A 15,501-nucleotide genomic window follows, 5' to 3' on the forward strand; every position below is an offset into this window, starting at 1 on the left:
TAGCCAAAGACTTAACTGTTTGCACCACCCAATCCAAAACCAAACTCACTGCCATTGCGTCAGTTTTGACTCATAACTACCCCCTTTGGGTTTCCGAGGCAGTAAATCTGTACAGAAATAGATTGCTCAGTCTTCCTTCTGCTGAGTGGCTGGTGTGTTTGAACCTCCAGCCTTCTGGTTAGCAGTTAAATGCCTTAGGCTCTATGTCACCAGACCTCCTTTTGCACCACCCATAGACTCCTAAAAATCTAATACCAAAACCAAACTAAATTCACTGCCATTGAGTCAATTCACTGCCATTGACTCATAGCAACCCCCACTGGGTTTCCGAGGCTCTAAATCTTTACAAAAGCAGACTGCCACATCTGGTGCAGAGTGACTGATGTGTTCAAACTACTACACTTTTGATTAGCAGCCAAATGCCTTAACCACTACACCACCAAACCAAACCAAACCAAACTCACTGCCATCAATTTGGATCTGACTCGTAGTGACCCCTCCTTGGGTTTCCAAGGCAGTATCATTACAGAAGTAGATCACCCAATCTTCCAAGGAGTGGCTGGTGGGTTTGAACCCCCAGCCTTCTGGTTAGCAGTCAAATGCCTTAGGCACTATGCCACCAGAACATCACCAGAGCTCCTTAAAGATCTAATATGAAATTAACTTTGAGATGGTATAAGTACTTTTCTAAAGTGTTCATATATTATTTTAGTCCTCATAACCACGCTATGAAGTGGGTGCTATTATGTTTCCTCCTTTACATTGGAGAAAAGTGAAGCACAAAAAGGTTAAGTGATTTGCTCAAGTCATGAAGTTTCAAGCACCAGAGGCCAGATTCAGATGGAGCCACTGGACTCCGGTGTCCCTGACATAACCATAGTTCTGGTTACCTAGTGCCGCTCTGACAAGAATATACCACAAATGGGGTGACTTTAACAAACAGGAGTTTATTCTCTTACAATTTGGAGGCTTTAAGTCCAAGTTCAAAGTGCCAGGCTCTAGGAGCTGAGTGAAAGCCCCTCAGCCTTGGGCTTCCATCTGCCTCTAGTTCCCGGCCCACTGAAGCTAGAGGCTTTTCTTCACTCAGACAGCTGCTGGCTGCTGAGGCTGCTAAGCCCAAGGTTGACAAGTAAAAGGGCACAGTCCCAATGTTACCAAACCACATGGCAGGCCATTAATTCAAGTCCATTGTAAGTCCCCAGGTCGGCAGAGCATGGCAGGCAGAACAATGACATGGCTACATGCAGGGTCCAAGCTGCCATAAGCCAGAGACCATTCCCTAAGGTTTCTGCTTATATATGGGAAGCAGACCACATCCCAAAGGCAGCTACTCAGCTGCTTGTGGTAGATCCCACCGTGGAGCTGATTGCCTGTCTCATCATGGGGAATAACTACCACCAGCTGCCCAGCCATTCAACCAGGCCCAGCCAAGTTGACACACAAACATAACTACCACAACCACTGTCCAGCATGGCCTCTCAAATGGTCCTCACAGCCCCTAAAGGGACATTCCTAAAAGGCCTGTAGTATGGAAGGTTGGAGAGGGTTTAAGGGTCCCCTCTCTGGCTGGACCCCTCACCGCTCTGATGGGGAGAAGCATCTGTGTTCCTGGAGCTTCACTGCACAACCCAGGTGCCCCTTGGAGAGGATCCCAGCAGCCTGCAGGGGTGGGGTGTGTGCACAGCCCGAAAGGTATAGGGTAGTTATCCTGGGTCCAAGGACCAGAAGGGCATACTGGTGGCCCTAGGGGCGGGAGGCTGAGGCCCCTTAGGGCCTGCCAGCCAGCTAGGGCAGGTCTAGGTCTTAGGGTCGTGAATCAAAGACAGTCCTCTGAGGCTGTGCCCTGCCCCTTTGGCTGCTGCTCCTCTCCCTCCCCAAACCCTGGTCCCAGGGCCCCTTCCCTATACTCCCAACCGAAGCCCAAGAGGTCACTTGCCCTGGGCTTCAAAAACTAGTGTCCATAGAGAATACGACTCCTCTCTACCTTTGAACCTCAGGGCCTGTATCTCTCTTCTGCATGTTTCTGCCTGGGAACAGTGACAGAGGATGTGCTGTGGGGTATGTGTGTGTGAGGGGGATATCCTGTGTGCCCCGGAAGCCTGTGTCTGTCCTTTGATCTCATGACTGCAGCTGCCTTGCCCGTGGACCTATAGGCAGAACTCCCCTTCCTGGGTGGCCAGGAAAAGCCCTCTGTCCTCACCTCCCTGGGTGAGTGTCATTCCTGTCACTTGTCCTCCTGATGGGGTCCTTGCACACCTGACTGTCTCTCACTCCACTATTCTTAGGCCAGGTCCCTCTCAGCCCTTCTCAGGGAGCTGATTTGGGGGGTCTGGGTTCACTGACCCCTGGCCTCATCTGGACATCCAGAAAGCTTGGAGACCATTTCTAAGCACCTCTAGTCTGTCCTCCCCGAATCTGAAAAGCCACAGCCATAGCGTAGCAGCTCCTGTCAAACCGCTGCTACACCACTGCCAGCGACAGCCTGGAGGCCTGCACCCCCTCCCACACCGGCCTTGCACAGACAGGCCCACGTGCGTCCCCAGACGCCTGAATCACTGCTGACGGCTTGGGACCTGGCAGTCGTGGGCTCCTGGGGAGTTACTGGGAGAGGGTGGTGGCCACGTCGCTTCCGAGGGAACACCTGCGGACATAAATAGGCAGCCAGCCAAGGCGCCCACCGCAGAGTGGGCCAGCGAGCAGCACTGCGCCAGGATGCCTGACACCACGCTGCCCGCCTTCTTCCTCGGCCTGCTGGCCCTCACCTCCGCCTGCTACTTCCAGAATTGCCCAAGGGGCGGCAAGAGGGCCATGTCGGACATGGAACTGAGACAGGTACGACTGAAGAGGCTGCCAGGAGTGAGCCGTCCCTGGGGCTGGCACTATGGAGCAGTGGCCAGGAAAGGAAAGTGGTGTTGGAAGAAGGCAGGCTTTAGGGGAAATACCCGGGGAGGATGAGGAAGGCTGGGCAGAGGGACTGACAGGATGGGTCTGAGGGAATCAGGCTGCTGGGTGGGCTAGGAGAGACTCAAAGATTCCTGGATGCTGTCCCATCCAGGGAGGGGAGGCAGGAAAGTGAGAGATGCTTCCCCAGTAACTGGGCTCGGGGCTGGGTCAGGGTGAACGGGTAACAAGGCCTCCTCTGTGCCCACTGGGTCCCTTCAGTGAGGACAGGCTGGAGTACTGGAGGCGCTGTTCTGCCGAGCATTCGAGGCCTTCCCCAGGCAGCCCCTAGCTTCTGCTGGCCACAGGTACCACACGCAGAATAGCCAATTGCTCTGAGTGCTCCTGAGTGAAGGAACGGCAGATGCCTGTTGCATGTCCAGCCGATTCTCTTTACTTCATTGTCAGCAGAGATGAAGGAAATCCAATCACCATGCTCACTTTTGTCCGGGCTGCGGGTGGCTCAATTTCAGTCTGTTGAACACACAAGGGTGGGTGGGTGGACAGGCCCCACGGGCTACCCTTTCCTCTGCCTGGTGCATTTGAAAGCCCAGACCCAGCTAGGTGTCTGTGCCTCCTGGGGCTCAGTCAGACCTCTGCCACCCACCTGGTTAGTCCCTAGGCGGGTGAGCAGGGGGTCAGGAAAGGGCAAGCCAAGAGAAGAGACAGGAAATGGGAGAAGGGCCCATACACAGTCTGGAAGAGGTGGGGCCCTCTCGGCATGAGGGGCGAGGGGGGTGATGCTAGGGATCAAGCTCTAGTGACAAGGACCCCCAAGGAAAGTCTGGATTAGACAGAGGGTGGCGGGCAGCCGAGAGAGGGAGTTCATACCATGATGGCTCAGAGCTGAAGGGGAAGGTCTCTCCCCTGCCGTAGCTCTTGGGAGACCCTGTCCCCAACTGAGGGTGAGGCTGTTACTGAGAACTTGGTCACCTGTTTCAAAAAGGAGATCGAGATTCCTAGCCCTTGATCACTTTTGGAGTCGCATGAGGACCAGAGTGACGCAGAACCCCCAGCTCCTCATAACCTCACAGGGGCTCGAGGAGTCCGGCCCGGAATCCCAGCATCACTGCCTCGCTCATGCATTTCCTCCCCTTGTCTCTGCTCCCGCTCGTCCCGGCAGTGCCTCCCCTGCGGCCCCGGGGGTAAGGGGCGCTGCTTCGGGCCCAGCATCTGCTGCGGAGAAGAGCTGGGCTGCTTCGTGGGCACGGCCGAGGCGCTGCGCTGCCAGGAGGAGAACTACCTGCCGTCGCCCTGCCAGTCCGGCCAGAAGCCATGCGGGAGCGGGGGCCGCTGCGCCGCGGCCGGTATCTGCTGCTACGAGGGTGCGCAGCCGGGGCGGGCCGGGTGGAACCAGGGTCTGAAGCGTGACGCGGCCGGAGGATTAGGGGTCAAGTCGGGGTCGCGTCGGGGTCAGGTAGAGGCAGGGGCGGGGCGGGGGGGGGGGGGGGGGGGCCGGGTCGATCCGGGTCACCCGGGTCGCGCCCACCCGGGAGAGCGCGACCCAGCGCGTTCAGCTGGTCGTCTCTGCAGAGAGCTGCGTGACCGAGCCCGAGTGCCAGGAAGGCGCGGGCAGCCGTCGCCGAGCCCGCGCCAGCGACCGAAGCAACGCGACTCAGCTGGACGGACCGACCGGGGCCCTGCTGCTACGGCTGGTGCAGCTGGCGGGGGCGCCCGAGCCCAACGAGCCCGCCAAGCCCGGAGTCTACTGAGCCGCCCCTGCCGATTCCCCAGCGCATTCCCCTCCCTGCCCTTGCAGCAAGAAAAATAAACCTTTTTAAAAGCATTGCTGCTGTCTGTGGTCTGTCTCCGGAGATGGAGGGAGGAGGGCGGGTGGAGTGCAGACCCCCGCCCGCCGCCCAGTCCCCAGACAGAAGCCATGGGCAGATCTAACCCAGGGAAGAGACAGATCCTGGAATGATCCAGAGCCTACAGCGATCTTGGGCCAGTGAAGCGCTCCAGAAGTGTGGATTAGAACCCGGAGCAGGGCTACCTGGGTGCGGAGGAGGAGAAAGGCCAGAGCCCGGCGTGGGGCTTGGGGGGTGGGTTGGGGGAATCCTGGGGCAGAGGGGTGGAAATAAAGGCAGGAAGGGGGAAGACATTGGTGGACAAGATAACAAGAGAGAGACAGAGACACTGAAAGGGACAGATTGAGGAATGAGACAAGGCAGAAGGAGACAGGCCGCCAAAGCTGGGCGCTGTGGAGGCAGCTGGAGCCAGATCCCAAGCCTGGACTGAATTAGGGCTTGTGTCCCACTCCGCATCCCACCTGGAGCTCTGTTAGACCCTGGTCGGAGAGGGAGAGCCCCCAGCATAACAAGGACAGACAGAAAGACAGGCTCCTTTGACGACTTTTGAAAAGAGAGAGACCTGGAAGGGCAGTAACAGAAATAGAATGACCTAGATCTTCAGATTGTTACAAAGAGGTTCATAGCTGCATGAGCCAGGAGGTGACCAGGAATTCCTGTCCCCACTTACATCCCAGGAGTCTGAGACACAGAAAGCTGCAGGGAGCCACTCATTTCTCCAGGTTCCAAGCCCAATGTCTACTTCATATAAGGCTGCGCTGCTGTGTGTGCCCGGGGTTACAGGGATGATGGAGTCAGCCAGGAAACCAGGGCAGGAGGAGAAATTCTGTCTGTCCAGGAGGAAACCAAGCACCCACATTAGGGTCAAAGCACCCACCAGAGTGAGAGATGCCCCACTGAGAATAGATACAGCCACACACAACCACACACACTCAACCAGAAACATAGACAAGAACATCATCATTAGGGACATGCTCAACGATCCCTGACCACAACCACAAATACAGACAGACATTCAGAACCACAGACACACTCAGGGAAACACAGACACAACAGATGCACGTGTACACACGCACGCACACACACACACACACACACACACGAACACGAACTCTCACGTTAGTGCTCAAACAGGACTTTCTGTCCTTTGACACATGCAACTTCAGAGCAAAGATGACTGGCAGCACTTGGCCTGGTTTTGCTCTCTCCTGGTCCCAGCCGCCCTTTATGCCTTTGCCCCACCGCCCTCTTTCTCTTGCCCCTTCAGCTCCTTGGCCCTGTTTGTTCCTCTCCTTGTGCCCCTCATCCCTCCCTTGCTTCTGCAGTCGTCTGAACCCCTCTGTTACCTTCCAGCCCTCTCCTCTTTGCTTCCTCTCCTTGGGATTTCTTGCACTAAGTCTTGGGGCCACAAGACGCTGCAGCTCCTCCAGGATCCTCTGCAGACTGAGAGGTAGAAGGGAGGGCAGTCACTCTCGCCCCGACCTCAACACTGGCCCTGCCTTGAGGCAGAGCCTTGTGATTCAAACAGCTTAGCCTCAGTCAGCTTTGGCCAGAGTCCGGGAACCAAACCGAGGTCAGGCTCCTTAGAGCTCCCCTTTGCTCACCCCTACCCTGCTCAGGAAGGAAGGTTGGGCAATCCTACTTCCGTAGTGATACTGCCTCGGAAACCCAAGGAGGGGTCGCTATGAGTCAGGGCTGACTCGACGGCACATAACAACAACAACAACAACACCCTGCTCAGGAAGTCTCTGTCAGTGGCAGTGCCTCTGTGTGGCCCACCTGGGGACAGTTCCCAGGGTATTGTAGAACTGGGACAGGACCAGACCTGATAGGAATTCATCACCCCTTCTGGAAGAAGAGAGTTGAAAAGAGGCAGGTGGTTTGGCTGCATTGGACTCAATCCCTGGTGCTGGTGTCTGGACTTGGGGACAGTTTCAGAACGTTCTACAGGTCCCGCCCCTCCCCAGGTCAGACTTAGAGAGCCTGTAGCCTCCACCTGTCTTTGGAACAGTCCAGAAACTGCTGTTCCCTCCCTCCCTCGGAGGGGATGGGGCAGGTCTACCTGCCACTCAATGGACACCTTTACGAACCTTCTACTCTTTCCCATCCCTTGAGTCCCCCAGCCATGGAGCCATCAGGTGGGGGTAGCCGGAAGTCACAGAAAGCTCTTGGGCTCTTTGCTCAGCCTCCCTGGGATAGAGGAGCCTCACCAAGCAGGTGAGAAGAGTCTCTGCAGTGTCCACCTCTTCATGTCTTTTGTTTAAAATAATGGAAACATCAGTGGTGTACTTTTTTTTTTTTTTTTTGTCTTGCCAAAGACTTGTTTATTGCCTTAATAGTTTTGAGATAGCTTTTTGGTTTATCAGTCTACACTGTTGGTTTTTTTTTTTGTTTTCTATTTGATGTTTGTCCTTTTTTAATTCTTTCTCTCTTCCTTCCAGTATTCTTTTTCCTTTTTTAAAAAATTTTTATTATTTGGGTGAAAGTTTACAGAGTAAATTCATTTTCCGTACAGCAGTTCATGCACATTTTGTCTCGTGACATTGGCTGCAATTCCCCACAATGTAACAGATCTCTTCCCACTTCCTCCCCTAGTTACCTGTTCCCTGTGTCCCTCCTTCCCATGCATTCCACCCCCCTCATCTATCTCCCTGTGCAAACACTGCCCTTATATTCTCCCAGGATTGATTGCTCCAAGGAGTATATCCATCTGATCTAAATGGTCACCCCTAATGCCTGTCTATTGTTTGACTGGAAGCCACAGGAGTGAGTTCCAGACCTGAAGGGTAACTAGAGGCCATAGGCTCAGGGGTCTCACCAGGCTCTGTCAGACCAGCACTTCCAGTATTCTTTTGCAGTCAACTCTCCCTCACCCTACCCTTGCCCACCAACCGATGGCAACCACTGATTTGATTTCTGTCCCTGTTTTGCTTTCATTATAAATGAAATCATATCAATGTTTTGCTTTTCATGATAAATGAAATCATACCGTGTGTAGCTTTGCTTTATAAGTGTATCTTCCTTCACTTAGTACAATGCATTTGAGATTCATTGATGTTGTTCCATGGGCCATTAGTTTGTTTCCTTTTATTGCTGCATAGCATTTTATTGTATGGATGTGCCATAGTTTGTTTCCCAGTTGAGTGGCATTTGGATTCTTTATAATTTGGGACTATTATAAGTAGAGTCATTATAAACATTATTATACAGGTTTTGGTGCAAATGGAAGTATTCATTTCACAACAGATAAATACCTGTGAGTGGGATTGCTGGGTCAAATGGCAACTGTTGTGTTTAACTTTATGAGAAGCTGTCAAACAGTTTTCCAGAGTGGCTGAATGGTTTTACATCCTCATCAGCAATGTATGAGCATTCTAGTTGCTCTCTATCCTCATCAGCGCTTGATATTGTCAGCTTTTTAAAAAGCCATTCTACAACATCAAAAAGACAATCCAGAGGACAGGAACAGACACTTCACCAAAGAAGATACTACCAAAGAATATATCCAGGCAGCCAACAAACACATGAAGAAATGCTTACAATCATCAGCCATTACTGAAACTCAGTCGTTGTGTCGATTTCAACTCATAACGACCCCTCCTTGGGTTTCTGAGGTGGTATCACTACAGAAGTAGATTGCTCAACCTTCCTTCCAAGGAGTGGTTGGTGGGTTTGAACCACCAGTCTTCTGGTTAGCAGTCAAATGCCTTAGGCACTACGCCACCAGAGCTCCTCATTAGCCATTTGTTGTTGTTGTTGTTATATGCCCTCGAGTCGGCCCCGACTCATAGCGACCCCTCCTTGGGTTTCCGAGGCAGTATCACTACAGAAGTAGGATTGTCCAACCTTCCTTCCGAGGAGTGGCTGGTGGGTTTGAACCGCCAGCCTTCTGGTTAGCAGTCAAGTGCTTTAGCCACTATGCTACCAGAGCTCCTCATTAGCCATTAGAGAGATGCAAATCAAAACAGCAATGAGATATCCTCTTACCCCAGTAATAGCAAAGTTCAACAAGACAGAAAATGAAAAATGCTAGTGAGGATATGGAGAGATTGGGACTCTCATACACTGCTGGTGGGACTGTAAAATGATACAACCACTGTGGAAAGCAGTATGACACTTCCTTAAAATATTGGACAGAGAAATACCATTTGATGCAGCAATCCCACTAATAGGAATGTATCCTAAAGAAGTCAGAGCTGGGACACGAATAGATATATGCACACCCATGTTCATCATAGCACTACTCACAGTAGCAAGGAGATGGAAACAACTTAAGTGCCCATCAATGGATGAACGGATAACTAACTATGGCACGTACATGGACAACTGAATACTGTGCAATGCTAAAGAATAAGGAAGAATCTGTAAAACACCCAATAATATGGATGAATGTGAAGGACATTATGCTGATCTAAATAAGTTAATCACAGAAGGAAAAATATTGTAGGAATCAACTGCTGTAAAAAGTCAAGGAAAGCTTTACTCATGGAAGGAAACTTTCTTTGTTGGTCACCAGGGATGGGAGGGAAGAAGAAGGAAAACTGCCACATGGGTAAGAGACAAGTATTGACTTGGATGAAGGGAGAGGCAATACACCAAAAGCCAGTGACCAGCACAGTAACACTGAGGAAAAGGACGACATGGAGAGCTGCACAAGAGGTGCAGACACCAGAAGTCAATACTTTTACATACAAAATGCTGTATTATCAGTAATAGCAAATACTAATCTGCAAGTGGATTGTCATCATTGTCATCTGCCGTTGAGTCAGACCCGACTCATAGAGACCCCTCCTTGGGTTTCCGAGGTGGTATCACTATGGAAGTAGATTGCTCAACCTTCCTTCTGAGGAGTGGCTGATGGGTTTGAACCGACAGCCTTCTGGTTAGCAGTCAAGTGACAAAACCCACTGCCATTGAGTCAGACCCAACTCATAGTGACACCTCCTTGGGTTTCTGAGGTGGTATCACTACCGAAGTAGATTGCTCAACCTTCCTTCCGAGAAGTGGCTGGTGGGTTTGAACCGCCAGCCTTCTGATTAGCAGTCAAATGCCTTAGGCACTACGCCACCAGAGCTCCCCGATACATAGATAGACAGGCTAAATGATCAGGTGTGGCTAAGCAAAAAGGAATAGACCCATGAACACACGTAAGTATGGCAGATGATATTTCTACATGTGTATTTGCAAGTGCTATAAGAATGTCCCCACCACTCGTCTGTCAGCTTGTTGTACTGTGGTGGCTTGCAACTAGCTCTGTGACTAGAGGCTATGCCATCAGTATTTCAAATACCAGCAGAGTCAACCATGGTGGACAGATTTCAGCAGAGCTTCCAGACTAAGACAAGCTGGGAAGACAGAAGGGGCCATTCACTTCTCAAAGAGTTGGCCAGTGAAAACCTTATGAATAGCAGTGAAACACTGTCTGATAAATTACTGGAAAACTATGATTAGCCCTGAAACCAGGCTTCTTTGCCTGTTGTAGTGCTAGAAGATGAACCCCCTAAGTTGGAAGGCACTCAAAATCTGACTGGGGAAGAGCTGCCTCCTCAAAGTAGAGTTGACCTTAAAGATGTGATGGAGTAAAGCTTTTGGGATCTTCATTCGCTGATGGGGCAAGACTCAAAATAGGAAGAAACAGCTGCAAACATCCATTGATAATTGTAATGTGGAATGTACAAAGTGTGAATCTAGGAAAATTAGAAGTTGTAAAAAATGAAATAGAACACATAAAGATCAATATCCTAGGCATTAGTGAGCTGAAATGGACTGGCTTGGCCATTTTGAGTCAGACAACCCTATGATGTATTATGTCGGGAATGAAAAATTGAAGAGGAACGGTGCCACTTTCATCGTCACAACGAATGTTTCAAGATCTATCCTGCAGGACAATGCTGTCAGTGATAGGATAATATCCATGTGCCTAAAGAAAGACCAGCTAATACTACTATTATTCAAATGTACACACCACCCACTAAAGCCAAAGATGAAGAAATGGAAGATTTTGACCAAACATGCAATTAGGATGTATTGATGATTATTTGTGATTGGAATGTGTAAGTTGGAAACAAAGAAGAATCACCAGTAGTTGGAAAATATGGCCGTGGGGATAGAAATGATGCTGGAGATCATGTGATAGAATTTTGCAAGACCAATGACTTATTCATTGCAAATACCTTTTCCAACAACATAAATGGCAGCTTATACACACAGACCTCACCAGATAGAATACACAGACATCAGATTGAATACTTCTGTGGGAAAAGGTGATGGAGAAGCTCGGTATCCTCAGCCAAAAGAAGTCAGGAGATGACTGTGGAACAAACCACCAAATTGCTTATATGCAAGTTCAAGCTGAAGTTGAAAAAAATTTTTTTAAAGTCCATGAGAGCCAATGTATGTCATTGATTATATCCCATCTGAATTTAGAGACCATCTAAAGAGTAGATTTGATGCATTGAACACCAGTGACTGAAAACTAGATGAACTGTGGGATGGTATCAAGAACATCATTCATGAAGAAAGCAAAAGGTCATTAAAAAGACAGGAAAGAAAGAAAAGACTAAAATGCATGTCAGAAGAGAATCTGAAACTTGCCCTTGAGTGGAGAGTAGCTAAAGCAAATGGAAGAAATGACATCATAAAAGAGCTGAACAGAAGATTTCAAAGAGCAGCTCAAGAATGAAAAGTAAATTATTATAATTAAATGTGCAAAGACCTGGAATTTGAAAACCAAAAAGAAGTACACAGTTGGCATTTGTCAAGCTTAAAGAACTGAAGAAAAAAATTCAAGCCTTGAGTTGCAATATTTAAGAGCTCTGGAAGCACAGTGCCTAAGACATTTGACTGCTAACCAGAGGGCTGGTGGTTCAAACCCACCAGCCACTCCTCGGAAGGAAGGTTGGGCAATCTACTTCCATAGTGAAATCGCCTCAGAAACCCAAGGAGGGGTTGCTGTGAGTCAGGTCTGACTCGACGGCACATAACAACAACAACATGGGCAAAATATTGAATGATGCAGGAAGCATAAAAGAAGGTGGAAGGAATACACAGAATCACTGCACAAAAAAGAACTGGTCAATGTTCAACTATTTCAGGAGGTAGCATATGATCAAGAACCAATGGTACTGGAGAAAGAAGTTGAAGCTGCACTGAAGGAACTAATGAAAAACAAGGCTCCAGGAAATGACGGAATACCTACTGAGATGTAGATCTTTTCTCCCATCTGTACCTTGTCTTTGCTTTTGGTGTCAGAACTAAGAAATCTTTTCATTTGTTTTTGATGCTGTTATTGGTATTTGGGTGAAAGTTTATAGAGCAAACTCATTTTCCATATAGCAGCAGTTTCATGACATGGGTTGCAATCCCCTCAATTTAATAGCACCCTTCCCACTTTCTCCCTGGGTGCTGTTTCCATTTGTCCTTCTTTCCTGCCCCTTCCTGCCTTCTGAGCTTTGTTTTGGGGCAAATCCTGTCCTTTTGTTCTCCTGTGGTTGATTGTACTGAGGAGTATGTTCCTTCTGTGTTATTATTTATTCCTTTTATAGACCTGCCTATATTTTGGCTGAAAGTTGACCCTCAGGGGTGGGTTCAGTTCAAGAACTAAGAAATCTTTACATAACTCAAGATCACAAATACTTCTAGTAATAGGTCTAGATCCAGTGTGAGCTAATTTTTAATAGGGTGTGAGTTATGAATTGTGGTTCATTTCTTTTGCATCTAGATAGCCAACTGTTCAGACACTATTTATTAAAACACCCATTCTTTCTCTATTCTGTTGTCTTTGCAACTTTGTCAAAATCGTTTGGCCATATATGTGTGGGTATATAACTGGGCTCTCTAATCTATTCCATTGATCTATAAACCTAGCCTTTTTCTAATACCACATTGTTTTGATATGACAGCTTTATACGAAGTCTGGAAATCAGATAGTATGAGTCCTTCAATGTTGTCTTTCTTTCTCAGTATCCCTTTGGCTACTCTAGTTCCTTTGCCATTCCACATAAATTTTAGAACCAACCTAATGATTTCTGTACATATGAAAAAGTTCCTGCTGGGATTCTGATAGGAATTGTATTGAATTTGCAGATCAATTTGGGGAGAATTGACATTTTTACTATGGTGACTCTTTCAAACCATAAACACAGCATCTCTCTCCAGTTATTCAGGTCTTCTTCTATTTCTACCATCAGCATGTTGTAGTTTTTAACATATGAGTTTTACACGTATTTAGTAAGATTTCTACCTAAGTACTATTATCATGTTGGGAGCTCTGGTAGCGTAGTGCCTAAGGCACTTGACTGCTAACCAGAAGGCTGGCGGTTCAAACCCACCAGCCACTCCTCGGAAGGAAGATGGGGCAATCTACTTCCATAGTGACACTGCCTCAGAAACCCAAGGTGGGGGGTCGCTATGAGTTGGGTCTGACTCGATGGCATGTAACAACAACAACAACATTATTATCATTATTTTTGTATTGTAAGTGGTATTGTATTCATTTCCTAGGACTGCCATAATGCATTGCCACAAACCGGGTGGTTCAAAACAACAGAGATTTATTCTCTTACAATTCAGGAGGCCAGCACTCCAGGAACCCCCTTATGCCCCTGCCAGTGACTTACACCCCCCAAGACTTCTAGCATCATAGGTTAATTTTGCCTGTCTTTTTTGTAATTTATATAAACAACATCTTACAGTCTTCAGAATTTGGGTTTTTCTTTCTAGTCTCTGTTTATGAAATCCACACATTGTGAAAATGTAGAACAAAATTCCAAACAATAAAAAAAGACCAGGCCTACTAGTCTGATAGGAGCTCTGGTAGCGTAGTGCCTAAGGCATTTGACTGCTAACCAGAAGGCTGGCGGTTCAAACTCACCAGCCACTTCTCAGAAGGAAGGTTTAGTGACACTGCCTTGGAAACACAAGGAGGGGTCGCTATGAGTCGGACCCAACTCGACACCAGTGAGTTTGGTTTTTTTGGTTACTGGTCTGATAGAGACTGGTGGACACCGAGACTGCAGTCCTTAGTTACCCTTCAGACTTGAAGCTGAACTCACCCCTGTGGCTCTACTTTCAGCTAAATAACACCCAGGGCTACAAAGTGACCAACAACAAACACTATGGAGGTAGCACTGCCTAGAACAGTCAAGCACGTGAGAGCAGAAGGGCAGCGTTTGCCCAGGGATAAAGCCCAGAAGGCAGGAAGGAATAGGAGAAAAGGACGACTGGCAACACAGGGAGGAAGTGGGAAGGCTGCTGTTACATTGTGCGGATGGCAGTCAGTGTTAGGAAACAAAATGTGTATGAATTGTTGACTGGAAAATGACTTTACTCTGTAAACTTTCACCCCAATCACAAAAAAAAAAAGTTAAAAAAAAAAAAAAGACCCACACATGGTTATCTGCTTGGAGCTGGGTCATCGTCATTGCTCTGTGGCACTGCAGCTTGTGAGAGAGCCTCAGAAATAACATTTTTTTATTATTCGCAGATAATGATCTGCTCCTGCCTCATTCGGAGTAGGAGCGTGGGCATGACCTCCTGAAATTGCCTAGTGACACAGTAGGTGAATGGGGACATTTCTGGAGAAAGAGTAGGCTTTTATCTGATTCCCAAAGAGATCTCTGATCCGGGAATGGATGAGACGTGCCAGTTGAGTGGCTCTCTTTGCTGGTCCCTGTCCTTTGATTTTTGTGGTCATTTCTGTGGCCCTGGGCTCTCGGGAGCCCTGTCCTCCTGCAGGTCTGCTAGCTACCTTGTTTTCTGTAGAGGCAGGTGTGGATTCCTTGGCAGGATGACAGGCACTTGTCATGCTAGCCCCACGGCCAGCCTCTCCCCCAGGCTGGGCTTCTTCCTTGGGGTCTCTCTGAGCATCTGCCTCCCTCGAACCATGGCTGGTCCTTCAGCGGCCCTCCCCTTGTACCCTGTAGCTCTTACTTATCCCCGGGCAGCTCCCTTCCTTCAAGCCCCCTTCCAGCTGTCGGGGAGTCATTATCTGTCCACTGGCTTTCAGTCCTTTCTTCCCTGTCAGACCAACTTTGACCCTCAGCTCTGTCTGATGACCCCACCTTCAACGTTTTGGACTTTTGTAAGTTCCTTTTAAGTCTGGACTGCTATAGGCCCCCGCCTCAGACTGGAATGGGGAGACAGAAGCTGTTTCCGTCTCTAGAGCTGGCCCTGTAGTGCCTCTTCCCGCTTCACCCGCCACCGGTTGGGACCTGGGCAGCAAGCCCGGAAGCTTCTCTCCTAGGCTGGCTCTGAATTCCTGCTATGAATTGCCAAGAGCCAGGGAGCAGGGCCGGCTGGGCACGTTCCTGAACTCCCCCAAAGCCCTCCCCTCCCAATTCTGACACTGAGGGGCGCAGGTGGTTAAGCGCTCTCACCCACTAGCCCAAAGGTTGGCGGCCTGACCCGCCCCCCCCAGAGGCTCCTCCGAAGGCAGGCCTGGTGAGCAGCTTCCGAGAGGCCGCAGCTGTGAAAAACCCGTGGAACAATTCTGCTCTGCACACATGAGGTCGCCCTGATTCGCAAGCCACCGGGCGACCGCTAACAACAATAACAACAGACTCAGAGGAGTTGGAGGGAAGAAAATCTGCTTTATTTAATTTTCGTTATTTCTGGAGGCGGTTATGGGGAGGACGAGGTGCTCTCCGGGCTCAGCGCTGGGAGAAGGCGTTCTCGGGGTCGCAGACGGGATCCGCGCGGCAGCCGTCTAGGAGAGACGCAAGGTCACGGGGCTGCCCGGGCCCGCGCCCCACGG

General features: G+C 49.3%; 2 protein-coding genes across 2 annotated transcripts in view; one reads left to right on the forward strand and one right to left on the reverse strand.

The window, feature by feature from the left end:
- The first annotated feature begins 2,712 nt into the window (after positions 1-2,712).
- On the forward strand, positions 2,713-4,652 carry LOC103214182 (arginine vasopressin). Its single transcript, XM_007960002.2, has 3 exons — positions 2,713-2,832; positions 4,064-4,265; positions 4,474-4,652. The coding sequence occupies exons 1-3, from the start codon at positions 2,713-2,715 to the stop codon at positions 4,650-4,652; spliced, it is 501 nt and encodes a 166-aa protein (XP_007958193.1).
- Positions 4,653-15,397: 10,745 nt separating this feature from the next.
- The window catches only part of OXT (oxytocin/neurophysin I prepropeptide), a 961-nt gene continuing 857 nt past the window's right edge, over positions 15,398-15,501 (reverse strand). Inside the window, exon 3 of the mRNA XM_007960003.2 lies at positions 15,398-15,453. Coding sequence (XP_007958194.1) covers positions 15,398-15,453 — 56 coding nt within the window. The remainder of the gene's footprint in view (positions 15,454-15,501) is intronic.

This window comes from Orycteropus afer, unplaced genomic scaffold (genome assembly GCF_000298275.1).
Source record: "Orycteropus afer afer isolate SDZICR_OR568_19922 unplaced genomic scaffold, OryAfe1.0 scaffold00020, whole genome shotgun sequence".
Lineage (NCBI taxonomy): Eukaryota > Metazoa > Chordata > Mammalia > Tubulidentata > Orycteropodidae > Orycteropus > Orycteropus afer.